General features: G+C 41.0%; 1 protein-coding gene across 5 annotated transcripts in view; it reads left to right on the top strand.

The window, feature by feature from the left end:
* The first annotated feature begins 203 nt into the window (after window positions 1-203).
* LOC125381056 (GRB10-interacting GYF protein 2-like) overlaps window positions 204-11,541 on the top strand; it is a 49,451-nt gene continuing 38,113 nt past the window's right edge. For 3 of the 5 annotated variants that reach the window (XM_048397224.1, XM_048397226.1, XM_048397223.1), the window contains exon 1: window positions 9,949-10,053. In XM_048397224.1, the coding sequence (XP_048253181.1) occupies window positions 9,983-10,053 (71 nt within the window). In that variant the 5' untranslated portion in view covers window positions 9,949-9,982. Of the gene's footprint in view, window positions 326-1,197; window positions 1,294-3,897; window positions 4,096-4,695; window positions 4,978-9,782; window positions 9,878-9,948; window positions 10,054-11,541 lie in introns of those variants that run through there. The other 2 variants (XM_048397227.1, XM_048397225.1) reach the window with 2 other exon arrangements.

The raw sequence follows: 11,541 nt of genomic DNA, 5'->3' as shown, positions 1-11,541 counted from the left end.
CACCGACCGCCAAGAAACGCAGTTTAGCCAGACGGTACCAAGCCACTCAAAGGCCACCGGCTACACCGAGAGCATCTGGGCATTGCACCGACCGCCAAAAAACGCAGTTTAGACAGCCGGCACCAAGCCACCCGGAAGGAAGCGGCAAAGCACCAATCACAATCGAGATCACGAATGCCAAGGCCGTCATTTCCGCAATCGCAGACCATGGCGGCGAACGTATCTGATTGTGGCTGGCTGGCATCAACACACCCAAGGTGCTCGCTCGCTGGGTCTCGTCGCATCTCCATCGACGGAGATGACGATTATGCACATGCATCTGAAGGTAAGTTCATTCATATATTTCACTCTACGTCTTTAATTTCCCGCACAGAGCGGCCATTCTGTCAATCAGGGACGAAGCGTGTTCCAAACCTTGTCCTCCCTTGGCTATTTGCAAGTTTTTCTTTCATCACAGAAAATGTCACCTGTTTTTGCCGCTCTCTGGTGCACATTGCAAGTGTTTTCGTGGCAAAGAGGCAGGCAGCGCGCTTTCTGTATTCTTGTATGGATGATAAATGCGTACCTTCACCCACTAACCACTCCCTATAACAGAGTATACAGCTACCGTATTTCATCCGACAGAAGAACTGCAATTTATTATCATTAATCAACTTCATCACGTCCCTCAGTGTAAACAAACCTAAGTATTCAACTACCGTATTTCCTTAAAAAAAACACATCCCTTTATGATGAGTATGCATTCATTATGCGCCTTCGATTGATCAAGTTCTTTGTCTTTATTCCATTGCTGTGGTACAGGCCTGCCGAACCGATGTCCCCCTCCTGGCTCTCCCTCTCCCTCCCCCCCCCCCCCCCCTTCCCTCCCTCTCCCTCTCCCCCCTCCCAATCCTGCCAAGTTCATTGTATCATTGATTATTACCTTTAACATCTGCTTTTTCTTCACTATGCACCATTACATAATATAAAAGTCAATAATATTGTTGACATTAGTTTCTTTGTGTTACCACTTGATTGTAACCATGGTAACAGTTCTGTAATTATCCCAGTATCATGAACCAGGAAAAGTGACATCTTTATTCAACTCTTTATATCTAAATTTCAAAGAAATTCAGGGTTTTGTTGGTTTCCAAAGTATCAGAGCATTGAGAGTGGTCTGTGAATCACTTGTGCTCATTGTGTTGGACATTGTTGCAGACCCTCTCCAAGATGGCTCCGTGGCCACCGACACAATCTCCTGACACAACTTACCACAGCCCCTGATATTTTCTACTTAATGGAAGATTGTGAAAGGTAGGTGATTTTACCTTGGTCTCATTGTTCTCAATAATATTTGTCACGTGGTGTGCTGTATTTGTGGTATCAAGCTCACCGCTCCTATAATAGCAAGGATGTATCTAGAATTGGCAGGCAAATTCGGTTAAAATTGGGATATAGTTCAAAATTAGAATTTTGTAACGTAAAATTTTCGTTCTTTCTGAGGAATTGGGAAATTTTAGCTTCAAATTGGGAATTTGTACAATCATTTGCTGCAGACTTGTGACTGAATATGGGCCTCCGAGCAAGTCTAGATACTCCCAAAATAGATTTATGCGACAGGTCCTCTTTTGTGTATATTACAGCAATGGTGAAGGAGTAACTCATCAATGCACTTTACTGGGACCAGCTGATTTAGCATTAATTGGCTCGATTGTGGCTCTCACTTCACAGGTCTGTGTTCCACCCAAACATAGGCTAACCACAACTTTCTATTTAGCCCTTTCTGATCACGCACCCCTTTACGATCATTAGGGTTACTACCCCTTTACGATCAAGCACCCCATTACGATCATTAGGGTTAGGTACCCCTTTACGATCATTAAGGTTAGGTACCCCTTTACGATCATTAGGGTTAGGTACCCCTTTACGATCAAGCACCCCATTACGATCATTAGGGTTAGGTACCCCTTTACGATCAAGCACCCCTTTACGATCATTAGGGTTAGGTACCCCTTTACGATCAAGCACCCCTTTACGATCATTAGGGTTAGGTACCCATTTTCGATCAAGCACCCCTTTACGATCATTAGGGTTAGTTTATGTAGAAGGGCATGGGTTAGCTATCTCTTTTACTTGATCCATAGTAATTTCTGGAAAATCCATACCATTTTATCAAGTTTCCAGCACCGCCATGTCTCTAACAACAAATGTAACTTGTGCTTGGTGTCAATCCCCCCCCCCCCACTTTTGTCAAGCTCCCGGGTGCTTACTACAGCAAACATTTAGTCCTATGTAGCAGGTTTTTGGTACAATTGTCTTGTAACCATGGCAATATTTCAGACACGGGATTACTTAGAATTTCTCATTTTCATGAGAAATCTAGATTTGCCATAGTTTTGTAGACACACACAAACACACACATATGCATGCAGGTGTTACACACAATTTCACCTCACCTCACCTCACCTCACCTCACCTCACCTCACCTCAGTAGGAGAATTCGGACAAAAATAAGTACAAGTTAAACTAATTGGGTCAAAACATCTGGAAGTGTTTCAGCACTACATGTCCGTATACCATGTCCATATACCATGTCCATATACCATGTTCATACCATGTCCATACCATGTCCCAGGCTTGATGATTTACTGCCATGGTGATGCTGGAATATTGCTGCAACTTTCAATCACTCACTCACACACATGCTTATACGACTGGGAGAGTGTAAGGTCGGTGGTTCAATCCCCTGGTGGCCGTCTCAAACTGAAAGACAGTAAGATGGTACTTGTTGTTAAGATGAGGGTTGGGTTAGGGAAACCTCATCAATGGTTTTTGTAGCTTTGTTATCTTGGTTACATACCAAGGTCCAGTTCACCAAGAACTTGTTTGTGGATGCTTTCTGTCTTGTTGCGAGCCTTTGTGGTATGGGTGGCACACTTGTTTTTGTTTATTTCAATTTTGCTGTGCAGAGTTGTGTCCCTTAAGCATGTCTGCCCAGGGAGAGGAAAGTTGATGGTTTGAAATAACCTTGTCTCTCGTTAAGACCTAAATGATATAAAACAATGACCCCCATTCTGTTCCACCTCACATCCCCTTGAGAGCTGCATCTGCCAACACTCATCCCATTGTCAGCTCTATACATCTTAGACACCATCAGCCTGTACGCTGTAATGTAACTGGAATACTGTTCAAAGTGGCATTAAAACTCACTCACTCACTCACTCACTCATGCTATCCCATCCCATCCCATCCCATCCCATCCCATTCCATTCTTGAATCTAGTCTGGAATTAGGAAACTTGAAGAGACAATATGTTGATCTAAAAATGAATCCAAGAAACCAGTGATCCTAGGTTTGAATCCTGGTTTGACCCTATTATGTTTCTAGGTCATTCAGCACCATACCCATGCTCATGGGTTTTGCCTAAGTGGTAAATGTCTAAGACCTACATCTCATCGTTGAACCCAAGTGCACTCCTTCATGCAAATGCATAAATAGCCTGTTTATGATGTAATTTCAGTAAGATTTGACAGAAAAATGATGATGTCGGCATTTACCTTCATGTCTTATGTTTTCTGAAAAAAAACCCAACACATTATTGCATAATTTTGCTTTATTTTTTTCACATCAACCAATGGCTCAAATATATCTTCTTCCTCATAGTTCTTCTCTTTTCTACTCATTTCCACTTTTCGCACAAACCCACAACTTGTGAACATCCACCCTGCTCATGGTCTCCATTTCACCGACCACTACACTGGCACAAGTCTCTTAGAATATGGTTATCAGTTCCAATCGTAGTTCCTTAAATATATAAATAATAAGAACACATTGTCCCTGTAAAAGACTGGCCCCCTTGTAGACCAGTCCATTATAATCATGATAGAATTACTGTACACCCATGTACTTATAATTCAGTAGAGACTTGGAGCAAGTCTAACCAATCACCCGCCTTTCCTTAACCGGAAGCAGCAAGCTCCAATCACAGGCGAGATCACAAGGGGCCTTGTTTACCTCTATCAGCTGGCCATGGCGGGCACGGCACGTTACTTGTGGCTGGCATCACTACTCCAACATTCTGTCTCGTGGCATCTCCATCGCTGGTCAGGGACAGTTGTAAGTTCATGTATATATTTCACTTGACAGTTTATATTCCTCGCATGGAGCTGCCATTCTGTCAAATAGGGACGAGGCATGCTCAAAACTATGGCATGTGCCTTTGCCATTCACAGGACATTCCAAGACATTGTCACCTGTCTTTGCTGCTCTCTGCTGCACATCCCAAGTGTTTGTGTGGCGAGGAAGCAGGCAGCGCGCTTCCTGTATTCTTGTATGTACATGTAATATAAGTGCGTACCTTCACACACTGTCCATGCCCGAACAGTGTAAACAAACCGAAGTATTCAACTACCGTATTTCCAACAAAAACACCTCTCTTTATGATGAGTATTTATTCATTATGATCCATTCATTGACCAAGTTCTTTGTCTTTATTCCATTGCTGCTGTAAAGACCTGCTGATGTCACATAACCACGTCTCCCTCCCACGAAAAATCACACAGATCTACCTTACTTAAAAAATTTCATGAAATTCATTTTGTATTTTATTTCCATGATATCAGGGCATAAACATTTACATTTGCATAGTAATTATGGTTTATCTTTCTTCCTTTGGCTGTCAATTAGTTGTGTTCATTTTGTTGGACATTGTTGCAGACCCGGACCAACATGTCTGTGCCGTCACCGACACAACCTCTCCACACAACCTCCTGACACAACCTCCTGACACAACCTCTCCACACAGCCTCCTGACACAACCTCCTGACACAGCCTCCTGACACAACCTCCTGACACAACCTCCTGACACAACCTCCTGACACATCCTCCTGACACAACCTCCTGACACAGCCTCCTGACACAGCCTCCTGACTCAGCCTCCTGACACAACCTCCTGACACAGCCTCCTGATATTCACTTCTAGATGGAAGATTGTTTAAGGTAGGTGATTTTATACCAATGGTAGCCACTGTATTCGCCATAAAACCACCCCAGTCCAATATTACATTTACATGATAAGGTCCTATTTTCTTGTGTATATTGTCCATCAATGTATAATTATTATCAAACAAGCTTTGGTGTCACCAATGTCTAAACTAAGTTCCTTCTCTACCGCTATATGCCTGACAACAGGTTTAAGTTGTTGTGGCTAGACCTAGGACACTTATTACGGCTAATACGGTGCTAACATTTTGTCTCTGACATAAAAGTGTGTTTAGATTTTTTGTTTGCATTGTCTTGTAATATATCATACAAAGGAATGCATAGAATCTCATCATTTGTCAGGAGAAATCTACATTTGGCAGGGCATTATAGACTTGCTCGGGATGTTTTCCATATTTATGTTTCAATGCAGTGTCATACGAGAAACTAACCATGTTTTTCATGTGAAAGTAGGGTTGGGTCTTTGCATCTGTTTCAGTATTACATGTCCGTATACCATGTATACCCATGTGTATATTGCTGTATCAACCCATTGTTGTTGGGGTTAACATAGCCTTGCTCCAAGTCTGTACTGAATGATAAGTCCATGTATGTATAGTCATTGTTTACTTTGGATAGGCAAGTCTAGATAAGCAGACAGTACTCTTAGGAACAACTTGTTGTTACTATTTTTATAATCTAGGAATGATCTTTAAACTAATAATCATTTCCTTCGAGACGTGTCAAATCAGTGTTGTCAGTATGTATACACGGGTGATAATACCGTACATCCTGTGATTAACTGACTGGCACATAAAGAGTCCTGTTTATTTCTTGACCCTTGGGGTATTTTTACTTGCTAAACTATAATTATATGAAATGTTATATAAATGTTACACAATGATAACTTATAAAAGCCCTTGCTGTGCATCTAATTATTATATTATATGCGTTAAACTACAAACAATGATTGCATGGGTCGTTATTCATATCAGTCACTGGATTATCTGGTCCAAACTGGATTATTTACCTATTCTAACCTGGATCTTCACAGGTGCATGTCATCGTATCCCAATTGCTTGGATCTATGTTCATGATGCTAATCACTGGATTGTCTGGTCCAGACTCGATTATTTACAGACTCCCATCATACAGCTGGAATATTGCTGAGTGTGCCGTTAAACAACAAACAATGATTGCATAAGTCATTATTCATATCAATCACTGGATTGTCTGGTCCAGAGGCAACTATTTCAAGGCATGCTGTCATATAGTGGAATACTGCTGAGTGCGGCGTTAAACAACAAACAATGATGGCATGGGTCATTATTCATATCAATCACTGGATTGTCTGGTCCCATCATACAGCTGGAATATTGCTGTGTGCGGTGTTAAACAACAAACAATGATGGCATGGGTCGTTATTCATATCAATCACTGGATTGTCTGGTTCAAACTGGATTATTTACAGACTCCCATCATACAGCTGGAATATTGCTGAGTGCGTCATTAAAAAACAAACACTGATTGCATAAGTCATTATTTGTATCAGTCACTGGATTGTCTGTGAGTATTTCAATGGCATGTTAACGTATCGATGGGATAAAGAAAGGGGTTATGCTGGAGATTTTATTAGCATCCACATGATGAACTGTTCCTGAAACACACGATATTTTATGTATTTGACTTGTACCATATGTTTGCGTGTTTTGTCAAGTCAACAATTGACTTGCCTTTTCGTGTGTTTGTGATGGGTGCCAGTGGATAAACCTGGATTCATCACTATTTGATAGTGACTCATATACAAATGCTTAAGATATGGTCGGAATCGTACAATTGACTTGCCTTTTCGTGTGTTTGTGATGGGTGCCAGTGGATAAACCTGGATTCATCACTATTTGATAGTGACTCATATACAAATGCTTAAGATATGGTTGGAATTGTACAATGGACTTGCCTTTTCGTGTGTTTGTGATGGGTGCCAGTGGATAAACCTGGATTCATCACTATTTGATAGTGACTCATATACAAATGCTTAAGATATGGTCGGAATTGTACAATGGACTTGCCTTTTCGTGTGTTTGTGATGGGTGCCAGTGGATAAACCTGGATTCATCACTATTTGATAGTGACTCATATACAAATGCTTAAGATATGGTCGGAATCGTACAATGGACTTGCCTTTTCGTGTGTTTGTGATGGGTGCCAGTGGATAAACCTGGATTCATCACTATTTGATAGTGACTCATATACACATGCTTAAGATATGGTCGGAATCGTACAATTGACTTGCCTTTTCATGTGTTTGTGATGGGTGCCAGTGGATAAACCTGGATTCATCACTATTTGATAGTGACTCATATACACATGCTTAAGATATGGTCGGAATCGTACAATGGACTCGGCTACTAGTAGAGATTTCTTGTCATTGCCGGTATATGTGATTATTTGTGTTATCTATGTAATTGATCCCAACAATAAGACTTGGTTGATCAAGATGCTTTCCAGCAATGCTTGTTGAACAGGTCTATGACTTGCATCACTTCAGGCTTTCCTCACTCATTAAACTGATGTACTTCCCATGTACCAAGCCTGCATGGATCGCTGCTCATAATATCAATCATTATCTGGGGTTACTGGGTTAGAACTTTTCGCAAGAGGCGAGCACACGGGATGGGTGGTCATACTTGGTGGTTTAGTTGATTGTGTTTCATTATACACCGCCCATGTGTATTGTTGCTTACTAGGGCTGGGACAGGTAACTCGGGTACTCGGGTCGGGTGGGTACTGAGTAGGACCCGAGTACCCACAAGACTACCCGGACCTGTTGTTATAGGGCAGGGATGGGTAACTCGGGTACCCGGGTCGGGTGGGTACCGAGTAGGACCCGGGTACCCGCAGGACTACCCGGACCTGTAGTTAGCCCTGTGATATATTGTTTATTGACAAAATTTCACTTTATAACTACATGGTTACACAACAATTTTAAGTCTCTAATGTTCGCATTTCTTCATGACTATGAGCACGTCCCTTCTGACTTATACATGTTTGAACAAAGCTAAAACTTCAGTCAACTTCAGTGTATGCTTGACCACATCATTTTATATGTGTATCTAAATATATTCTGCCAGGGCTACTGTCAAACTATTCCAAATCGGACATTTTGTACCTATCTCTTGACACCAACAGCGGGTACCCGGGTAGGGTCGGGTAATAGGGATGTGGGTACCCGGGTAGTAAACTTGGACTCGTCCCAGCCCTATTGCTTACAATATCAATCATTGGATTGTCTGGTCCTGACTTGATTATCTTCAGGTTGTGGTCATGTAGCTGAGTGCAGAGTAAACAAACAAACAAACAAATCAGAAATAAGGACACGGGCTGAGGTCAGTGGGTGCACGATGCAGTACAATAGGTGGCCAAGCATGGTCGGGTGGTCAGGCTCGCTGACTTGGTGGATGCAGGTCATCAAATCCCAGTTCATATCCCAGTTGCGTGGATAAATGCTCATGATGTCAATCAGTGGATTTCCTTCTGATACAGTGTTTTTAGTAATACCACATACTACTCAAGTTTTGGTGGGGATATTACGGGGTAAGCCTTGCAGTCGTCTAACATTTAGTCCCAGAGATCTTTTTCAAAAATATATATCTACAAAATACAAAATATAATCCAAATGGAGCCCAGAACAATGCTGAATGTCAGGAGGTGAGGCAATCTAGACTTGCCAAAGCACTCCAGACTTGAGTTGGATTCATTTTTTAATTTGTTCTCTAGGGTCTAACCTAGCAGGGTGTTCCACAAAGCAATCTTAACCCCGTGACTGTAGTAATTTTATGTTACAGTAGGGGAGTTGTGATAGTTTACGTGACAGGTTCCCCGTTTCCTTGATGGTCTAACATGATGGGCTCCCAGTTTCCTTGATGGTCTAACATGACAGGCTCCCAGTTTCCTTGATGGTCTAACATGACAGGCTTCAAGTTTCCTTGATGGTCTAACATGACAGGCTCCTAGTTTCCTTGATGGTCTAACATGACAGGCTCCCAGTTTCCTTGATGGTCTAACATTACAGGTTCCCAGTTTCCTTGATGGTCTAACATGATAGGCTCCCAGTTTCCTTGATGGTCTAACGTGACAGGTTCCCAGTTTCCTTGATGGTCTAACATGATAGGCTCCCAGTTTCCTTGATGGTCTAACATTACAGGCTCCCAGTTTCCTTGATGGTCTAACGTGACAGGTTCCCAGTTTCCTTGATGGTCTAACATGATAGGCTCCCAGTTTCCTTGATGGTCTAACATGATAGGCTCCAAGTTTCCTTGATGGTCTAACATTACAGGTTCCCAGTTTCCTTGATGGTCTAACATGATAGGCTCCAAGTTTCCTTGATGGTCTAACATGATAGGCTCCCAGTTTCCTTGATGGTCTAACATGATAGGCTCCCAGTTTCCTTGATGGTCTAACATGATAGGCTCCCAGTTTCCTTGATGGTCTAACATGACAGGCTTCTTGTTTCCCTGATGGTCTAACATGACAGGCTCCTAGTTTCCTTGATGGTCTAACATGACAGGCTTCTTGTTTCCCTGATGGTCTAACATGACAAGCTCCCAGTTTCCTTGATGGTCTAACATGACAGGCTCCCAGTTTCCTTGATGGTCTAACATGACAGGCTCCTAGTTTCCTTGATGGTCTAACATGACAAGCTCCCAGTTTCCTTGATGGTCTAACATGACAGGCTGCCAGTTTCCTTGATGGTCTAACATGACAGGCTCCCAGTTTCCTTGATGGTTTACGTGTGGTGTAGTGTGACAGACTATGAATACTGAATATTTACTTGACAAATGACACAATTATTTACAAAACTTACGTTTCCAATAATCTGGTTGTGTGCTTTCGTGTGCAAGCTGGTAAAATTGGCAAGGTAACTTTGCTGGCACAATCTTGGGGTCTTATAATCATTGTTTCTATGTCTGACAATATCAATTTATTAATTAAACACCGTATAACCGCATTCCATCAATGTTTTATGCCCGTTTGTCGCTTGACATCTGGTACCGTTACAAACCACGACGATTTGCATAGGCCTACTTACCATCTGTAAGTGTAAATATTTTACTTATTGCACATCCTTATCGATTGACAGTTATTGCTCATTGTAAATGTCAAATTATGTTGGTCTTTCCACCTTATGCACCGATGCTCTATGACACATGAATAGGGTATTGATGTAGTAATATGAATATTTTTGCGCATCATGTGTCTTCACAATTTCACTCCCTAAGAATTTGCCATGCACGCGAAACAATAATCTCGCAAGGTTGCATACTGACATGTTATTAGTGCATTTAACTCACATCCAGTTTCAAAGTACCTATGTAAAGTATTGTTATATGTGTGATGTAGTGTGACAGACTATGAATACTGAATATTTACTTGTGAATAAGTTAATTGTTTTGCAATTCAATGACACAATTACTTACAAAACTTACCTTTCCAATAATCTGTCTTCTAAAGAGACTGCTGTAGGATAATGGATGGCATAGTTGTCAGACACGACATCACCACACGATATCACCTCAGCCTTCAGGAGATGGTTCCATGTAATTTTGAATGTTTTGTTTGTGTTAATGGCTGTTGTCAGCTGTGTTTGGGTCAAATGACCGCATTAAGAGAACCTGCCTCATAATATCTGATCAGGTATCTGTTAAGTAAAGAAATGATTCACTTAATCATGTCGATGGGTTTTATTGCATGTATGTCACCGATTAACCACAGTACAGTGTACAGCTAAATACACTGAGTACTTCAAACCCACAGTCATGTCAATTAAGATAAATAGATTCACATTTAATGTGGACATACACAGTGGAGTAGTCTGAACCTGTACTATATAAGGACACTGGAGTCCGTTGTAAGTTACAAGCCTTTGTGTTACTGTAAGAAAATGTAAAAGATTTTCTTATCTACGGCATATGTCATGTATGTGTTGTATGTATATTTAAACCAACAAACTAGTCCTAAGAAAGGAAAAGTAAGATTCATTCCCAATGAGCTAATAATATCACATTAAGTTGAAATAATCCCACTATAGCTTGAACACTTGAAGTCAAATATTGATTAATATTATGTTGTCAATCTATCATACTAAATTTTATCAAGTTATGCAAATATCATGAATTAATGGGAGCATTTGAGATAGTCCTGCACTTACAGTTACAAGTTGTTTGTTTTGTGGGTTAGCATATTTGTTGAACACTGATGTCAAAGTTCTTTCATCGAGTATCAGATACCAATCCAAGCAATGCAACTTATTTTGATGTGACTTTTTATTTATAGAGCTCAGTAATGTTCAAGATGGGATGACATGACTGACCACATGGTCATCTGTTAGCCTAGATGTTTGTAGAAGAATTATGTTGACTTTGCAACATTGCTGTATGTTATAAGCATGGTTATAAGCAAATACAACTTGAGACATATTACCAGCTTGAAAAGTGATAACATTGAGTATCAGATACCAATCCAAACAATGCAACTTATTTTGATGTGACTTGTTAGCTATTGGGTTCAATAATGTTCAAGATG

This window comes from Haliotis rufescens, unplaced genomic scaffold, assembly GCF_023055435.1.
Source record: "Haliotis rufescens isolate VD_foot unplaced genomic scaffold, xgHalRufe1.0.p SCAF_166, whole genome shotgun sequence".
In the NCBI taxonomy this organism is placed as follows: Eukaryota; Metazoa; Mollusca; class Gastropoda; order Lepetellida; family Haliotidae; genus Haliotis; species Haliotis rufescens.
Note: the sequence above shows the minus strand (reverse complement) of the source record. Positions and strands in the feature narration are given on the sequence as shown.